Source organism: Rattus norvegicus, chromosome 15, assembly GCF_036323735.1.
Source record: "Rattus norvegicus strain BN/NHsdMcwi chromosome 15, GRCr8, whole genome shotgun sequence".
NCBI lineage: Eukaryota > Metazoa > Chordata > Mammalia > Rodentia > Muridae > Rattus > Rattus norvegicus.
In genome coordinates, this window is record NC_086033.1 from 12,955,233 (window position 1) to 12,975,539 (window position 20,307).

Genomic DNA, 20,307 nt, shown 5'->3' on the forward strand with positions numbered 1-20,307 from the left:
GTACAATCAGCTGATGACCAAAGAAGCCACTGAAGAAGCAACTTTGGTGACTCTATCTATCTGTCTGTCTGTCTATCTGTCTGTCTGTCTCTGGGTCTTTTGTACTTTCTGTAGTCACTGGCTTCTGCAGACTCCATGCCCAAGCACAGCCCTTCCCATCAGCATAGGGCCCACTACAAACTTAAACAATCCTCCAAAGTACACAGCATTTTATCATAGGCTCCCCACCTCTCCATATGTTGAGATAAAGAGCAACAGACAGGTTTCTTACCTGTAGCAGATTAGTTTTTGCTGCATTCGATTGTTTATTTGGTAAAATTAATTTTGCTATTGTATATACACCATTTTCCTGGAAAAATAAAGATCATGTATCAGTGACCATTAGCAATAGAGACAAGCAATTCAGAAGCAGTAAAGCGGCCTCATAATAGTATAAACAGAAAAAAACCATACTAAAAACGCCAATGCAATACTTTTAAGTGCCCAAGACTGCAGAATTACATAATAATATTATATAACAATCTACATAAATTTGAAGTGATTTAAACTGATAAGTGGATATTAGCCCTAAAGCTCAGATTACCCAAGATACAATCCACAGACCACATTAAGCTGAAGAAGAAGGACAGCCAAAGTGTGGATGCTTCAGTCCTTCTTAGAAGGGGCAACAAAAATATTCATAGGAGGAAATACGAAGACAAAGTTTGGAGCAGAAACTGAAGGAAGGCCATTCAGAGCCTGCCCCTCCTGGAGAGAAAGCCCATATACATAAGGCCACCAAACTCAGACAATATTGCTGATGCCAAGAAGTGCATGCTGACAGGAACCTGATATAGCTGTCTCCTGAGAGGTTCTGCCAGAGCATGACAAAAACAGAGGCGAATGCTAGCAGCCAACCATTGAACTGAGAATGGGATCCCCAATGCAGGAGTTAGAGAAAAGATTGAAGGAGATGAAGGGGTTTACAACCCCATAAGAGCTCCCAGGAACTAAACCACCATCCAAAGAGTACACATGGACAGACCCATGACTCCAGCTGCATATGTAGCAGAGGATGGCCTTGTTGGACACCAATGGGAGGAGAACCCCTTTGTCCTGCCAAGGCTGGACTCCCCTGATGCCCCCATGTAGGGGAATATCCGGGCACGGTAGTGGGAAGGGGTGTGTGGTTGGGAGGAGGAACACCCTCATAGAAGAAGCGGGAGGGAGGATGGGATGGGGGTTTATGGACAGGAAACTGGGAAAGGGGATAACATTTGAAGTGTAAATAAAAAAATATCCAATAAAAAAACAAAGGATGAAGAATATGAACAAACAAAACAATTCTAACATGTTTCTATTAAACTATGTGCTGGAGTGACAACAGTCAGTGATGTGCTTGCCACACAAGCCTGAGGACCTGAGTTTGGTCCCCAGAGCTGAAGTGGAAAAAAACAAACAAACAAACAAACAAACAAAAAATCGGTTGGGTAAGGCAGCTCTCTTGCAATCCCAGTGCTGAAGTGGCAGAAGCAGGAGGCTCTCTGTGCATCACTGGCCAGCCAGTCTACCTGAGTCAGGAAGCCCTGCCCCAGTGAAACACCCTGTCTCAGAAACAAGGTTGGGTGATGAGAAGTCAGCATATAGTTTAAAGCACATACTGTTCCTGCAGATGACCCAGAGTTTGATCCCATATTGGTGATTCACAGACACCTGTGTAAGTCGAACTCCAGGAGTGCAGCGCCCCCTACTGGTCGTGCAGGCACCAGTGCAATCATGTGTACAAACCCACAGGCAAACTCATACATGCATCATTTGCTTTATCTTAATTTTTTTTAAGTGGACATAATGAGAGGCTACCCAGAGATTGGCCATTATAAAATAGGTCTTTTTAAGAAAAGGGGAAAGTGACATGTACAAACTTTCTTAAGAAATCAAGTTAACTGTGGGAATGACACTGTTTTGGGATTTACTCCAACATACACGTGGAGGTGAATAAAAACAGAAGCCTGTTTCAGCCTTCTGCCAACTATCAAAGTATGTCTGTTTGGACATCTGGTCTACCTCACTGAATCTAACCTTTATAACTGGAGCTGCACTGTAGGTCATTTTACAATTCTGTCTTATTTATAAGTAGATTCATGAGAGATGGAGCCATTAGAGGGGAGTGATGAAGCAGCCAACCATGACAACAGGAACTGTGGCCAACCTGGCCGGTCTTCCCACTGCCCATGCTGCCCATGGATTTATCTCACCTTCCCTTCCACCATGTATTCTGAAGATGAAGCTGCAGGTGTCTACCTTTTCCTCTGTAAAACTCATCAACAGGGAATTACCCCAACGAGAACTCAAATGACTGTGACGGAGGCACGGTGGAGACACTGACATCAGCCCGCCTCTCTCTAAGTTATGTTTGGCTTCAGCTACGAAGTTGACACAGACCTCAGATAACTGTGTGTGTGGTACATGTTCTCAATTGTTAATTGACTTAGGAGACTCTAAGACAGTGTGGACAGTACCACCCCAGGCAGGCAGTTCTGGGCTGTATAAGGAAGCAGGCTGAGCACACACCAGAGGGAGTAAGCCAGTAAGCAGCACTCCTCCATGACCTCTGTTTCTGGCTTGCCTCCAGGTTTCCTGCTTTGAGTCCCTGCTCAGTGATGGGCTGTTACCTGAAGTGTATGCCAAACCCTTTTCCACCTGAAGCTGCTATTAGTATTTCATCATAACAGGAAAGGAAACTAGAGCATGATTCAACCGAGCTAACTGAGGAAGGACAAAACTGTAAAGCGGAAGCTTCTATAAGTAAGCTAAATGAGAAGAAATATTAAAATATTTTTTAAACTGTGTGATGGATCCTCAAACCAATATTCTGGAATACGAACTACAACCCCAGGGGCTGGGTCATGATGCTCTTACCTGAACCACTTGGTGGGCATTGGTGTCATTGAGGGCCAACTCGGTGAGGGCAGCACAGCAGGCTGGGAAGGAAGCAACGAAATCTGTCATAATCCCCAGTACCCAGTGTGTGCCCAGCACTCATCAGGAATACAACACACTGGCCAGTAAATGAATGACTGCTTTCAATATAGTCCCCAAATCCTGGCACTCAGACTGTGTCTCAGAGAGAATGACAGACTGCCACACCAGGGGCCAGGAACCCTGAGCAGTGCCCTGCCTGCTGCCGCTCATGGTATAGTACAGAGATTCAGGTCCTCCTCCAGAGCCCTTCCACAGCTACATTACACTGAACTCTTCCGTCCATCGCTAGGAAATTTCCAGAACATCCTTCCGGTTGTGATATCTGACTTATCGTCATGTCCTAGATGGAGGATGTACTCAGATGCCAATAACTGCTGATCTTTTTTACTTATATGTGAAACGGGTGCTATCAAGCAAACTCACGTGATGTCTACAGCTCCAGAAGATTATCTATGTGTCCCCTAGGTACACCACCAAGAGGCTAGAATTCCCTAAACCTCTGAGTCTGTTGTGTCCCTCTCTAGACAGTGGCTCTCCTTATAATCACACTGTGGTCACCACCAATTGCACCACTCTGAGAACTCCCAGAGGACCGGGAGCTCTGAAAGCAGCTAACATGGACTCTGGGAGACCTTTAAACAGGTAGCCCAGCACAAGACTGTGGCGACATAGAGGGCATTCTAAGTGCACACAGATGTCAAAGGGAAGAACTTCGTTTTCTGCCCTCATGCATCTCTGAGGAAACAAACATCTTTATTCTTCAGTAGGAAAGAACTGAACTATGGCCAGTTTTATGCCACTGCCCTCTGTCACACCTGTCCCGTGTCTCAGAGCCTCCCCAAGCTTCACGAGCCTCCAGCACCCTCTGCTCCTTCCCAGGCTGCTCCATGGTCTAGACTGACCAGAAACACACACACTGATGGCTGCTCTACTAAGCCCAGAGGTCAGGCACCCTGACAGGTGCTTGCCAGAGGAAGCTCTACCAAGAACAGGCTTGCCCAACTTGCCTTTCACTTCCCTTAAAAGGACCATGCATTTGTCAACTCTCTCTTCTCCTTGGAACTGGTATGTACAAGAAGATCCATTGCCCTTTGTGAGGTGCGATATTTGTATTAAATAGGATCCTCTAAGATCAAGGAAACTGTAGGAAGTGTCATTAAGGCCTACATCATGCTGTGTGCTTTAATCCAGCTGTAGCAGTGATCACATCATTGTATAGTTAACCTTCCAGTCCAACACCTGTAATGAAGATGGCTCTGGCATTCACATGTTCTGACCACTATACATTGGAATCCTGCAAATTATGTATACACCACACCATTATACTAATGTTATAACAAGGAATAACAACACAGTAAAGAATGCAGTCTTATTGAACTGCCTGAGGATCCAGCTATACCTCTCTTGGGCATATACCCAAAACATGCCCCAACATATAAAAAAGACACGTGCTCCACTATGTTCATTGCAGCCTTATTTATAATAGCCAGAAGCTGGAAAGAACCCAGATGCCCTTCAACAGAGGAATGGATACAGAAAATGTGGTACATCTACACAATGGAATATTACTCAGCTATCAAAAACAACGGCTTTATGAAATTCGTAGGCAAATGGTTGGAACTGGAAAATATCATCCTGAGTGAGCTAACCCAATCACAGAAAGACATACATGGTATGCACTCATTGATAAGTGGCTATTAGCCCAAATGCTTGAATTACCCTCGATGCCTAGAACAAATGAAACTCAAGACAGATGATCAAAATGTGAATGCTTCACTCCTTCTTTAAAAGGGGAACAAGAGTACCCTTGGCAGGGAATAGAGAGGCAAAGATTAAAACAGAGACTGAAGGAACACCCATTCAGAGCCTGCCCCACATGTGGCCCATACATATACAGCCACCCAATTAGACAAGATGGATGAAGCAAAGAAGTGCAGACCGACAGGAGCCGGATGTAGATCGCTCCTGAGAGACACAGCCAGAATACAGCAAATACAGAGGCGAATGCCAGCAGCAAACCACTGAACTGAGAATAGGTCCCCTATTGAAGGAATCAGAGAAAGAACTGGAAGAGCTTGAAGGGGCTCGAGACCCCAAAAGTACAACAATGCCAAGCAATCAGAGCTTCCAGGGACTAAGCCACTACCTAAAGACTATACATGGACTGACCCTGGACTCTGACCTCATAGGTAGCAATGAATATCCTAGTAAGAGCACCAGTGGAAGGGGAATCCCTGGGTCCTGCTAAGACTGAACCCCCAGTGAACTAGACTGGTGGGGGGAGGGCGGCAATGGGGGGAGGGTTGGGAGGGGAACACCCATAAGGAAGGGGAGGGGGGAGGGGGATGTTTGCCCGGATACCGGGAAAGGGAATAACACTCGAAATGTATATAAGAAATACTCAAGTTAATAAAAAAAAAAATAAAATAAAATGTAAAAAAAAAAAAAAGAATGCAGTCTTAAGTAACAAAAGACAGATACCTGCTTGGAGAGAGACAGTATTTTCCTGGATTTCCCCAGGGCTTAAATCTTCTGACAAATGAAGCTGCTGGATGCGTCCGGCAGCATTCGCACTGGACAGGCTTCCAATGGAGGACCGGTCAGAAACAAAATTTCGGTCTCTATAAAAGGACAGCTATTGTTCAGACCATTTATCCTTTTTTCTTTTGTGCCTCAAACATGATGAAAATGCCATAATAAACTCGTGATTTGTATAACAAACAAATAAATAAATAGAAACCTTTGCCTCCTCTGAGTCATGAGGTTTTCTATGTTCTTAATTGCTTCGGCTGCAAATTCAGTTAAAACCAAGTTTGGTGTTTAGTGTGAGATGTGAGGCCCTCCCCAAACTCCTTTGACCCTCATGGCTAAACTTGGGGGCACTGTAGTCTTTGTGTGGGTGCATCTCAGTCAGGACACCTCTGAGTTCCTTTATTTGTTTATTTATTCTCTTTACATTCCCATCGTGACCCTCATCTTGCCTCTCTCCCCAGCCCCACCCTTACAAATCCCTTAGTGAAAACCAATCCTGCTGAGTCTTCAAACTGTGTTGCCTTTTTGACCCCTGTCAGAGGAGCCTCCACTTAAAGCCCTGACTTCGCCTGCCCCTGGCCCTATCAGCCATTTCTGTCTGTTCTCCTCTTTTCTCTTTCCTCTGGCTGGAAGTATATTTTTCAAGCTTGCCCTCTGTTTGGCTCTTCCAGGCCTGGTCTGGTCTTCTAGTCTGCAGGGCTGTGGTCATTGCCCAGCCATCATTTTCCACCTTGGCTGTATGACTTCCTCCCTTCTCACTTACTCATCTGCAACCACAGCTCACAAATCCATGCCGTGCAATGTGTCTGCTGGGTGCTGGGTGCACAGCTTCCCACCACAGACTCTCTCTCTCTCTTAGCTGTTTTGCTCCCTTTGGTTTATGTGGTTACTTTAGGTATTTATTTCTCATGGCATCAGCTGTTTGGGTCTGTACGTTCTCACACACAACACAAATAGAATCTCCATGCTATCTGGGTCATTCTGTTCTTTCTGTCATGAGCTGAGGCAAGGAACAGTTCCTTTGATGGTTTTATCTGTGGAGATAAGTATCTTGGAGCACTCTGTGATAATCACTGTGCCTGATCAGGAATGTGCCTGCCATTGGAGGCTGCAGGTGTCCGAGCCTAACTGGGCCTCTGGAAAATTGCCCTGCAGTAGCAGCCTGTGAACACTACAGCCATTAGCTACCAGACAGATCCTCCTCCAGCACCTACCCCAAGTGGCCAGCAGCAAGCAGCAGGCATCCAGCAAGGAATACGTCCTTCCAAATACCAGGCATATTGAACATCTAACAGGAGTTGACATATATCACCTTCCCAGGGAAAAGTTTTCTAGCACCATACCATGGATGGTGTTGGAAACTGAGTCTTTAGATATGAAGAACTCCCACCTTTCAATGATATAAAACCTATGGCTTGAGCAAATGAGGGGAAAGTGCCTTATGTTATAATTAAGTCTAAATAATACTTAATGATTATTAATGAAGAATTCCAGGCATCATTGAGAACACAGCAACTATTCAAGAATAACCCACCCATCATCGTCACCCTACAAGCACACACAACCTTGGCAGTTATTCTGACCGAGGGAATATTATGTCATGGGATTGGTGAAATATTTATAATCTATACCTCCAAGGAACTGAGGCTTTTGTAAAAGTAAGGGGTTATCAGCAAGCTACACACTTTTCCTTTGTTTTCCCAGTGGCAGAAATCACTAATGAAGCGTGCTGTTCATCTCTCTGCAGCCTCTTCAAATGCTCTGAAATATTCCCACAGAGAATTCTATAAAGAAATAGTATGCGGTCTTAGTCATATTGATTTGATAATCTGCGGTGGTGTTTAAATGGATGAGCCAATCTGCCTAGAGCTTGGAATAAGCTTTATTGATGGACCAGTGATCATAAGCATGGTGGTCTCTTTTGAGCAGAAACATCTATCTGTAGCCCTGACTTGGCACCCTTAGGGCTGAATTATTCTCTGTAATAATATTGAGTAATAGAATGGTCCCAAACATGGTATCAATTTGTGTTATTACTCAATTCTTCAAGATACTTACTTCTTAAAATATAGTTACAATGCAATATATATCCCAAAATTTTCATCTTCAAACTATTTTAACAAACCAGCTCTTGTTATGCTCATGGCAATAGAAGCTACTAAAATGCAGGGGTGGAGGTGGGGTGATGTGAATAAAAATGGCCCTAATACGATCACAGGGAGTGGCATTATGTATTTAAAATGGTTATGAACTTGTCAGAGTAGGTTATAGTCTTGTTGAAGGATATGTGTTGCTGGGTTGGGCTTTGGGGTTTCAAATACTCAAGCTAGGCCCAGTGTTTCTCTCTTTCTGCTGCCTTTGGGTCCAGATGTAGACATTAAGCTCCTTCTCCAGTACCATGACTTCCTGTCTGGGTGTTGCCATGCTTCTCGCCTTGATAACGAGGGACTAAGCTTCAGAACTATAAGCCAGCTCTAATTAAATGTTTTCCTTCATAAGAGCTGCTGTGGTCATGGTGCCTCTTCAGAACAATAAAGCCCTAAGACAGGAAGCATATACCTCTGATCCCGGTGCTGTGGAGGCAGAGGCAGGTGGACCTCTGTGAGTTCAAAACCAACCTGGTCTATATAATGATATCCAGGACGGGCTTATACAGAAAGACCTTGTTTTAAAACACAACAAAGCAAACAAATAACCAAGGGATACTAGAATATTCTGCTCATTTTTAAGATCCCAGCCCCCACTTACCCCTGTAAAATATGAAGGAGCTGCTTGATCCCACCCCAGATCCGGATTTCCACACTGGTCTCCGGGTCCTCACACACCTGGACCAGAATCCAGACGACACTCCATAGCAGCTTCAGGTGGTCAGAATGGAGCAGGCTGAGCAGGATGGGGATCCCCTCATAGAGTTTTACCTGCTCCTTCACCGGGGGCTCAGCACAAAGCAGGCGCAGGAGCTCGGCAGTGAGTCTGGTGTGGTGGGAACAAGGGTGAGATTCATACTGCTCGTGCATCAGTGACATCACACTTAGACTGGAGCCACCACTAGGACACGGAATCTATAACTTGAGCCACTGTTCTTCCCAACCTGTGGTGCTTGCCTCTCTGTTAGATCAGAGCCTGCCACTTTAAGATCCGATACACCTCCCTCCCCTGTGGTCAGTCTTGACCACCTTCTGTTGCTTTAGTCCCTATGTTCTATTATCCTATGAAAAGTTCTACATGCTGTAACTGCCTTTAGCTATAGTCAAGCTCCCAATACCCTGGGTTAAAAACACACACACACACACACACACACACACACACACACACACACACACACACACACACACATATATATATATATATATATATATATATATATATATATATATATATATATATCCCTACCCCTTTTTCAGTCTCTTGTTATGCCATGTATTCGTGATGGCTATCTTTCCTACTTTCACATTAAGCTAATATCTACAATACTGTCCCCCCTCACAACCTCATATGCTGCCTCTGTCTGCTCTTCCACCTCAAAGCCTGACCAGAGCTAGTGGTTATGTAGCTCTCCGTTTCCTAATAAAGCTCATTTTCTGAAGGGTAATGTCATGTCTGTTCCTTTCTAGAGCTTAGTGTTTGCTCCACCCCCTTGTCCTAAACACTCCAGGGTTCACATTCCCACACTGCACTGCAATTCCATTCCCAGAGAACTTCGCCATGCTCCTCTCCCTCTTGAGCCACCCCTCCTCTCCCAGTTGTTGTTAAGAACACGTGTCCTATAGGGAATGATGGTTTAAACCCATATTCCCAGAACTTAAGAGGCAGACAGAAAGACCACTGTAAGAACAAGACCAGCCTAGGGAGGGCTGCTTATGAAACCCTGTCTCAAACAATGAGAAGAATGTATGTTCTTTGGTAGAAAGCATGCTTCATCTTTTCAAACTTTCTACAAGAAACATTCTCTCTCTGTGTGCTAAATGTATCTTGATATGTGGATGTAGTCCACTCCTACCCTGCCCCTCTCTGTGATTTCCCATAATGCTCAAGTAAAACTCCACATCTTACCATGCAAAACCCATCCTGAAAACCTGGATAAACATGTTAAATATGAAGAACAATAGACTTTTGTGTAGATAAAATGAGGGCTTGGGAGGGCTCAGGGAATGTCCTGACATAGAACAAGAACTGATCAGAATTAGCTACTTTTTTTGACTTATCAGGAACTGTTCTAGTTTTTGACACAGACTCCTTTGGCCCAGCTGAGCCTGCCAGTACATTCCTCTCTCACACACAGGATCTGTCTCTGTGCTACAGCACACTCACTCTGTGCCAAGACATTTTCTTCTATCTCCCTTCACTTTGATCATGAACTTCTATTCTGTGCTGAACCTTGTTGACTGTATCTTCCAGAACACCACCTTCAAGGACCCAAGGAGTCCCCTCTGGCTGCCCCTACCTCACACTGTACCCTCTGATCTTACTCAACAGTGATAGAATCTGCCATCTTAACCCTTGAGTGAGTTCAAATCATCAAGTCTGAAAGCACAGATTCTTGTCCACACCAACACTCTTGCAAAACAGTGTTAAGTCAGCTTTGAAAAAGTATACAAAAAAAAATTGCTGCAAGTATTAGGTCTCTGTTGCTTAAGATTTCTACACTCTCGGCTTCTCAGAAAATTGTGAATTAAATGCCAAACAGCTCAGATTTGCAAGCCTGCGCACACCTAATACCATCTGTATGAAGTCCTGCTTTAGAGCAATGTACGGCTTAAGCATAAAGGAATCCATTGTGTCCCCATTTTGGTTGTGAGTTGTAGCATGTGATCACAACCTCCGGGAATCATCTTATATCACCTGTCTTAAACACAATGGCTTTTAGCAACCTTCCTTATCCCATGCATTAATCTGAAATTACCAAAAAAAACCAAACCAAACCAAAACAAAACAAAACAAAACAAAACAAAACAAAACAAAACAAAAAACCCCTTAGGTTTCTTTTCCTAAACATTTTTTAGACAAACGCAACAACAAAATTAATAATGATCCACTCATGAGATTATATAATTGGATGCTACGTTCCTCTTCCTCCTAGCATCTTCATATTGCCTTAAATGGAAAAGAACTGCCAAGCTGATTCATGACATTCAATTACAATATAAATAATGATGTAAAAAAAACAGCATTTTACCACAAATAAAACAGCTTTTGAGAGAGAGAGAGAGAGAGAGAGAGAGAGAGAGAGAGAGAGAGAGAGAGAGAGATTTTATTCTAGAGCCAATTTGAGTGACCATGGCCCAAGATCATAGATTTAAATTACTACAAAGTCCATAGTCCACCATAGAAGCATTTTTATGAGGATAAGACCCTACCTTTTAGAGAGTAAGTCATATTCGTGCAGAATCATCAACAGATTTTCTACTACGTTGAGTTCACTGATCTTCTCCCTACACTCTGGACTGCAAATGCATAATTAGTAGTTACTAAAAACATATTCTACTCCAGCCATGTTTTCGTATCCTAGTGACCATATTACTTTATGTGGTAGTTTGAATGAGAATAGCCCCCATAGGCACATGAAGGATTAGGAGGTGTGGCCTTGTTGGAGAAGGTGTGTTATACGCTTTGAGGTTTCAAAAGACTCAAGCAATCCTCAGTTAACTCTCTCTGCCTCATAGATGTGTCTCAAGATATACGTTCTCGGCTACTGTTCTAGTGCCATGTCTGCCTATCTGGTGCCCCCCTCCATATCATAATGGTCATAGATGCACCCTCTGAAACTGTATGCCCCAAAATACATTCTTTCTTCTATGATTTGCCTTGTTTTATCACAGCAATAGGAAAGTAACTTAGATACCTTGTAAGGAGGTGTGAGTGGAGACCATAGAGAAAAAAGGAATTGTATACTGTTCACGAAAACATAATAATCTGCTCATTGACATAAAAACATATTTGTTGCTCTTTCATTTAAAATAATGACACTATAGAAGGACGGGTTTTTAAAACCAACTCTTGTCATTGAAAATGCCCTATATGTTACAAGGACTATACAGTTAAGAATAAAGAAACAAAGGTTGGGGATTTAGCTCAGCGGTAGAGCGCTTGTTTAGCGAGCGCAAGGCCCTGGGTTCGGTCCCCAGCTCCGAAAAAAAGAAAAAAAAAAAAGAATAAAAAAACAAGGTCTGGGATTCAACTGGCATAGAAATATAGTAGTTCTGAGGCGAATGCCAGCAGCAAACCACTGAACTGAGAATAGGACCCCCGTTGAAGGAATCAGAGAAAGAACTGGAAGAGCTTGAAGGGGCTCGAGACCCCATATGTACAACAATGCCAAGCAACCAGAGCTTCCAGGGACTAAGCCACTACCTAAAGACTATACATGGACTGACCCTGGACTCTGACCTCATAGGTAGCAATGAATATCCTAGTAAGAGCACCAGTGGAAGGGGAAGCCCTGGGTCCTGCTAAGACTGAACCCCCAGTGAACTAGTCTATGGGGGGAGGGCGGCAATGGGGGGAGGGTTGGGAGGGGAACACCCATAAGGAAGGGGAGGGGGGAGGGGGATGTTTGCTCGGAAACCGGGAAAGGGAATAACACTCGAAATGTGTATAAGAAATACTCAAGTTAATAAAAAAAAAAAGAAAGAAAGAAAAGAAATATAGTAGTTCTGAAAGCCAAATAAAGAAGACAGACCATCAGTGATGTTCCTCCAAGCAGCAGTTGGAAACCTGAGAGCAAAGGTCAGATGAGGAAAAATCTCTAGCTTAAATGTTAAGTTGTGCTTCCTAATCAGGTGACTCTTCAGCCTGTGCTGTTCCCCATGTGCCTCCCACACCAGGTTTTAACTGAGCAGGTGACAGAATAGTCTGTGTGTTGATATCTCTCCCGTCTACGGTGCTGCAATTCCTTCACAGAGGAGTATGCTGACATACACTCACCTCTCTGCTAAGCTAGCCAGTGCCAGAAGAGTACCCAACAGGACATTGGTGTCTCGGGCACCAAGTAAATTCACTAATGTCTGAAAAATAGAAGAAAATACATAATTACCAAAGTCTCAGAAGGCTGTTGAATGTACTGTTTCTAAAACTCACAGACACTGACCTTTTGCTATTTTTTTTTTCTGGATCCTTTTCTTTTACTCAATTAAAAAAATGCATGTAGGGCTGGAGAGATGGCTCAGCGGTTAAGAGCACCCGACTGCTCTTCCAGAGGTTATGAGTTCAATTCCCAGCAACCACATGGTGGCTCACAACCATCTGTAAAGAGATCCGATGCCCTCTTCTGGTGTATCTGAAGACAGCTACAGTGTGTACTTATATATAATAAATAAATAAAATCTTTAAAAAAAATGCATGTAAACAAGTAGAATTTATACATATATATGTATAATACGTATATGTTTTTTTCTTCCCAATGTTATCCACTAAAGTGGTATTAAGTGTCATTAAACTAGTGGTTCTCAATCTTCCTAATGCTAGAACCCTTTAATACAGTTCCTCATGTTGTGGTGACTCCTAATCATAAAATTACTTCCTTGCTACTGCATAAGTGTAATTATGCTACTGCAATAAATTGCAATATAAATATCTGATACTCATAATGTCTGATATGCAACCCCTGTGAAAGGGTCATTTGAACCTCAAAGGTGCCACACCCCACAGATTGTGCACCACTAAAAACGTAGCCTTTTTATATCTCAGCTTTACATATCATGCCTTTCCTTGGAGAATAATGCCTTCCCTGAATCCTTAGTAATGTAAATTCTCTTCCTCCAAATGTTCAGAACACAAACCCTCGTCCCTCAACACAGTCTTGCCAAACATGCTCTTGTCAGAGCTATGGCAGGAGTGACTGCCGGGATGGACTTTTGTTTCCATCCTGTGGATCCCTTTATACTTCCTTAGGCTGAAGCTAGCATCTTTCTCGGACTCCTTCCTGATCTTCACCATTGTGCAATGTTTCACAAACTGCAATTCTACAAACATCATTTTCAAAATTTTTGCTAGGCCAACTTAAGAACTTAATGTTGTTTTGTCAGATGGTAAGCAACATCGACAAAATCACTGTCTGTTGAAGTGAGAACTAACGTGTGTCACCTAGACCTCCCCATAAGCATAGGGCCACAAGCAGCACAAGTTAGGCAGTTGTGCTCCAGTGTATACCATGGCTTCCTCAGATAGGAGAACTCAGCAGGTGATTGAAATCAGTTCGACACATCTGCCTGATAAATGTCAGAATAAACATAGTCTGTTACCACTAAGCCAACATTGACCTATTTTAAGGTACACACTGACACGTGTGAGTGTATGTGTGTATGTGTGTGTGTGTGAGTGTGTGTGTATATGTGAGAGTGTGTGTGTGTGTGTGTGTGTGTGTGTGTGTGTGTGTGTGTGTGTGTGTGTGTGTGTGAGATGTTGCTGGGAATGCAGAAACCAGGACCCAAGGCATGTGTTCTTTTTCTGAACTGCATCTTTGGTCCCTTAAAATGAATACTTGATCCATATGCTTATAATCCCATACCACCAGGTGAGTCTGCATCCCATCAATTGCTATATTCAACTACCTCTGACTTACAGACATCGGTGATTTCATATGATTCTAATAAAACCCTACAAGACAGATGGGTTTTGCTTATATGTAAACGTATATCTTTTACTTGCTGAATTTCATTTCTTTATTTATAAATAAGCAATAAACAACCCCGTTCCATTTACAACATTAAAGTTAAGTAATGCACTGAGCTGGAGTAGAATAGGAAAAGAAAAGTCTTCCTATGCTGCACCATTCATTTAATCCCTGTGTTGGTAAAGAACCTAAGATGAGTAGAGAAATCATTTTAGGCTGGGTGAAGAGTCTTATGACTTATAATGACATGGAGCTTGAGTATCAGGCTCTGAAGTTGGACAGTGGACTGATGCCACACAGGGCCATGTGGAACTCGAGCACTCTGGGAATCCACTCACCTTGTGGGCTCCACTTGAAGTGACCCATTCTCTTTGGTCTTTCACAGCAGCAAGTTTTTGGAAAATATCTATTAAAGAAAGAAATCATTCAAAGGAAGATCAAGAGATTAAGAGAGACTGTAATCATGACACCCTCAGAAGTGATGGGAAAGTGGAGAAAGTGAAAGTGGGAGCAGAGACCCACAAAAGGGATAGTCGGGGACAGCACTGCATATTTCAACTCGAGAAGCTCATCTAGTATAGTAAATTTGAAAATATTACAAAAGCAAACTCCCCTTGTATCTAAAGTTGAACGGGTTCCTGAACCTCATTTATTACAAGGTCAAGGCATCTACTTGAAAGACCCAACTCATAAATATGCCGGCTTACAAAGAGAATGGAGGCCAGGCAGAACATAAGACCTGGGAAGGTTCCTGCCCTGACAGAGCTGTCCTCAAAGTAACTTCCTGGTGCCTGGCATCTCCCCTGCTCCTGAGAGCCAGTGTGTGCCCAGCCAGCAGCATGAGAAACCAGTCTGTCCACACAAGTCCAGTGGACTTCAGCTGGCACCCCAAGCAGCAAGAAGCCTGTGGCTGGCCACACTCAGAGGACCTGGAAGGGGGAGGGGTGGGAGAAGGGAAGGAGGAGAGAGGTGAAAGGGGGAGGGGTAGATGAAGGGAAGGAGGAGAGAGGTGGAAGGGGGAGGGGTAGATGAAGGGAAGGAGGAGAGAGGTGGAAGGGGGAGGGGTAGATGAAGGAAAGGAGGAGAGAGGTGGAAGGGGGAGGGGTAGATGAAGGGAAGGAGGAGAGAGGTGGAATGGGGAGGGATGGGAAAAGGGAAGGAGGGGAGAGGTGGAAGGGAAACTGGTCAAAGTTTCCAAGGAAACCAGGGGAATGCCTGAGATGTCTAGTACTCAGGCCACAGCCCCCATGCTGCTGTCTTCAGGTGAGATTCTCCATTTTCTTTTTCATGTTCTGAGTAGTAAAAATTACATGAGCTAGATATGGTTATTACCCAAATTTTAGAGGCAAAAAACCCTGCAGTCTGACATTTTCACAGAAATAGAAAGGTTTTCTTTCAACGTCACAGTCTGGCATTTTCACAGAAATAGAAAGGTTTTCTTCCAACGTCATAGCAGATGTCACTTGTACGAAAGACTTCTTCCTTGGAACAGATACGCTTGCCAAGGAAAGAGCTGCCCTGGGGAGATGTGGGGACACGTGCTGCCGTTGGCACAACGGCTCACACCATGTGAGCAGAGCACTAATAAGAGCAGCAGGTGTCCCTTCTCCCGTGACAAACATCACACTCCTTGCCCCAGCACGCGGTTCTCTGGGTACCTGGCAACAATGCTTACACGTCATGTTGACCAGCTTGTCCACACAGTGCTGCTCCTCGGCATAGCCCAGGTACTCGTTGGCCACGATCTCCATGTACTGTGTGAAAGACCAACCCAACAAGCCAGTCAGAAAGCTGGCACCAAAAGTACATAGGAAACAAGAGTGCAGGTCCTAGGATGAGCTCTGATGGCAGGAAGGTAACTAAGTACTGCTCAGTACTCCTGGGTCTGTGGCACTCAAGGATGAGACACAGGGTTTAGTGATTCATGGTTTCTTCCTGAATGCCCAGAAAGTTGAAGTAATTATGAAAGCCCTCAAAAATCCCAGAACGAATTGAACCAAATAGTTTCTGGTGTAGTTTATGTAAGATATGCACGGTAACCTGCTACTTTGCAGCAAAAGGTTTAAAAAATGGGTTCGGAGAAGCACAGAAAGCGTGAATGCAGCCATTAAAGTGGTGGTGCCCACCCTTTACAACATACGGGCATCACTTCACTAAGTGAGGTACATCTTCAGTTAGATTTCTCTCTAAAAACTGAACAAGGGGGCTAAAGAGGTGGCTAAGAGCACTGACTGCTCTTCCAGAGATCCTGAGTTCAAATCCCAGCAACCACATGGTGCCTCACAACCATCTGTGATGGGTTCTGATGCCCTTTTCTGTGTGTACAGGAACACAGATCACTCATAAACATATAAACAAATAACAAATAAATAAATAAACATTTTTAAAACCAAACATGGATCCCCTCCCCAGGATAGCTGTGACAAACACTGAAAGAAACAATTTAAAGGAAGTGAGGCAGAGAAAAGACGTTCAGCTCATGGGAGCAGAGAGAATGACAGGAAGGGGCTGGGGCAGGCAGCTTCCTGTGGCCCCTACTTCTTCCGGCTCATCCCTGCCTCAAGGTTCCCAATGACTCTCCATGGAGCACCACCAGTCAGGTACCAAGGATCAACATAGGAGACTGCAGAGGGACTTCATACTCAAAAGTAGCATTTCCACTAGGCACGGTGACTGGTAATCACTCAGGATGAGTTTTCAAGATGGTGACTGTATCATAAGTCGCTATTGCTGGTCTGTTAACACCGGACTCAACGTTCAAGAAGCTAAAGCAGGTTGTTTGAGTCCAGCATGGGCTACTTGGTGAGACCATTTCTCATGTAAGGATAAATAAGCAAAATAAATAAGTAATAAAATAGCAGGATGTGAGTAGGCCCGTTATTCAGCTACTAGAGGGGATGAGGGAAGAGGAGAGCAAATTTGAAGCGACCTTGGCTCCATGGTGAGATCCATCTCAAAGGTTCAAAAAAACAAAAAATAAACATGAAGACTAGGTAGAGTTTGGTGGTAGAGTACTTGTCTAATCTCTTATCCTGGAAAATAAAACTAAAATGAATTAAAAAGTAAAATAAATAAAATCACCTTTATTACCATGGGTCTTGGGAGACTGGGCTATTCCAACTCAATGACATGGACTAAAATTGTTTTTCTCAATAAGCCAAGTTGTTGAATAGCTGCTCAGCCTATATGGTCACCTGTTAGTCATTCCTCATAATATAATTTCATATACTACAGGACATGAAGCTAGTAAAATAGTTTGTTAGGAAGTTCTTTTCAATGCAAAAATAGCCTAAAATCAAGATCATTCCTTACATTATCTTCAACTTATAAATACTTAATGAAGGCTGGATATTTTGTAATGACTTCATATTTCCTTACATCACCGTAAGTGACCTGGCCAGCTAATGCTGGCCAATGACAATAATCTTGTCATCATTAACTTAAGACATTTGACTTTAAGAGTTTTTTAAATCTATTTTAAAACACTGCAATTTTTTTTTCAATGCAAAAGCAAGAGGTTTATTTTCCAGCACGTCTAGGCGGACCTTCAATTAGTCCTTCAAGGCGAGTGACTAGAAGGTGACCCAGTGCAAACTTTTTAATGTGACTTTTTACAGCATTTCCCACCACCACCCTGGGTAAATGAGGTTAATTAAGAAGAACAGTATTTCCGTCACTCTCTGCCTGTAAGTGTCATGTCTCAGGGCCACTGTTACCAACCCCATGTGCCTCTACCCTAGCAGGCAGCAGACATAAGACAAGCATTTGTTAACTGCCTCGAGAATTAGCATCACATGATGGGGGCTCAAACACAACCAAATCCCCTTCTGTGTCTTCTAAAGTCAAGCCGGGAGGTCATCTCTTGGCTACTGCACGTACATCTAACCTGAGGCTGGTTAAAAATAAGTATGTAGAGAGAACCAGGCACACTGCTGCATGCTTATTTAATTCTTGACCAGAACTTAACCCAGAACGTAAAGGTAAAAGCAGCTTCAACAGAACCAGTCTTACCTGAGCGAGGTCTTCAATGCCACCCAATTTATGGAGTATTTCCTAATAAAATAAAAAACGACAGAACATAATGAAGGACAAGAGGCTCATATTTCACAAGTGATTCTTTTACAAAGCTATATGATATCTTACTGGTTCCTCAAGTTCTAACATAAACATGTAATATTTAGTATTTGTCATTTCATACTTGAGATAAATTATTAAGGAATATAAAAGTTGTGTTTGCTGATATTAAAACAAACAAGACCATTGGTCGGAACTGCAACCTTCTTTCTCTTTACTTCTTCCTATCATTTAAAAAAAAAAAGTTAAACCTGGAAAACTCCCAAGGCTAAAAATATCAACTTGTGGACAAAAAGCAGCAGCAGCAGCAGCAGCAGCAAATGGTAGTTGGTGAGGTCAGGAGCTCAGATGCTGCAGGCGACGATGGTAACGGGGAACAGAACATTTTGAAGAAGCCAAGATTTAAAAATAGGACGAGGCAAATATCACTCAGGTGCTAGGTAAGAGGGAGGGCTCTTCAGAGCAGCAAAGCCACAAGCAAATGTGGTGCTGCCCTGCTACCACACGGTCAGGGGACATCAGAAAGGCCCTCCCGCAACCACCTTTTACCATCATTTCTTTTTTTTTCCCATCTTTATTAACTTGAGTATTTCTTATTTACATTTCGATTGTTATTCCCTTTCCCAGCTTCCAGGCAAACATCCCCCAACCCCTCCCCCTCCCCTTCCCTATGAATGTTCCCCTCCCCATCCTTCCCCCATTACCGCCCTCCTCCCAACAATCACGTTCACTGGGGGTTCAGTCTTGGAAGGGCTTCCCCTTCCACTGGTGCTCTTACTAGGCTATTCATTGCTACCTATGAGGTTGGAGCCCAGGGTCAGTCCATGTATAGTCTTTGGGTAGTGGCTTAGCCCCTGGAAGCTCTAGTTGCTTGGCATTGTTGTTCATATGGGGTCTCGAGCCCCTTCACCATCATTTCTAAGGTGAACTGCAGCTTAGAGCCGCTTAGGATCTACTCTTACCTCTGGCGAGCATGCGTTAGAGATTCTCCTAATGAGCTTTGGACACAGGACATTTATCCTATGCGGGATTTCATCCGTGCTTAAAATCTGACTTAAATCCTCTAATATAAAAATATCCTGAATAACTATATCTTTAAAATGATGTCCTGGGCTTGAGAGATTGAGATACGGATCAATGACTGAGAGCACAGATTGGTCTTCCAGAGGACCCAGGTTCGATTCCCAGTACCCACATGACAGTTTACCACTATCCATAACTCCAAGAGCTGTCACCCTCATATAGACATATATGGAGGCAAAACAACAAGGCACATAAAATAAAATAAAATAAAATAAAATACATGGGTTCTCTGTTCTTATCTTTCCTGCAGTTGGAAGTTCCATTAAGCATTTACCTAAGCCTCTGCATGCCAGAAGGTAAGTCTATAAGCTATCTTGTCAAGGAAAAAGGCCTGGCTACACATGGCTGGCTAATTAACAGGCTTCCAAAGTAAAATGTATACATCAAGTTCTATGTGTAAGTTAAGTGGTACATGGACGTAAGAGGAAGTAGTAGACCGGGGAGATAACCCGATGCTTTAAGAAGTGAAGTCATTGGGCCCACAAAATGGTGTCGTCAGATGAAGGCAACAATGCCAAGCCCAGTGACCAGCGTTCCATTCCAGAGACCCAAATTGTGGGCGGAAGGTTCTGGATTAGAGGCCAGTCTGGTCTACATAGTAAAAGTTCTGATTTAGAAAAAAAGCTAGAAAAAAAATGAATAAAAGGAGAAAGAGAGAGCAACAGAGAGACAGAGAGAGAAGATGAACCAGGAGAGGCACCACGAGGAGGATCAGTGGGAGATAAACAAAACCTGTTCAGAAGAAGGATGTTACTTCTGAAAGAAGGAACAAACCTGCATGAAAGTCTAAACATTTCAAATAACATTTCTAAGAAGAGAAAAGGAGGGCTGGAGATGGCTCAGTGGTTAAGAGCACTGACTGTTCTTCCAGAGGTCCTGAGTTCAATTCCCAGCAACCACATGGTGGCTCACAACCATCTGTAATGGGATCTGATGTCCTCTTCTGGTGTGTCTGAAACTACAGGAGGAGGAGGAGGGGGAGGAGGAGGGGGAGGAGGAGGAGGAGGAGGAGGAGGAGGAGGAGGAGGAGGAGGAGGAGGAGGTTC

General features: G+C 43.5%; 1 protein-coding gene across 8 annotated transcripts in view; it reads right to left on the reverse strand.

Moving 5' to 3' along the window:
- The window catches only part of Nek10 (NIMA-related kinase 10), a 204,699-nt gene that overhangs the window by 146,252 nt on the left and 38,140 nt on the right, over window positions 1–20,307 (reverse strand). For 6 of the 8 annotated variants that reach the window (XR_010057872.1, XM_063274764.1, XM_063274765.1 and 3 more), the window contains exons 7-15: window positions 18,116–18,157; window positions 15,780–15,858; window positions 14,443–14,510; window positions 12,418–12,497; window positions 10,851–10,937; window positions 8,242–8,466; window positions 5,443–5,582; window positions 2,899–2,960; window positions 272–349 (exon numbers count right to left, since the gene is read on the reverse strand). Coding sequence is in view for 7 of the 8 variants with exons in the window: in XM_063274764.1 (XP_063130834.1) it covers window positions 272–349; window positions 2,899–2,960; window positions 5,443–5,582; window positions 8,242–8,466; window positions 10,851–10,937; window positions 12,418–12,497; window positions 14,443–14,510; window positions 15,780–15,858; window positions 18,116–18,157 (861 nt within the window). In the remaining variant the exon portion in view is untranslated. The other 2 variants (XM_063274768.1, XM_063274770.1) reach the window with 2 other exon arrangements.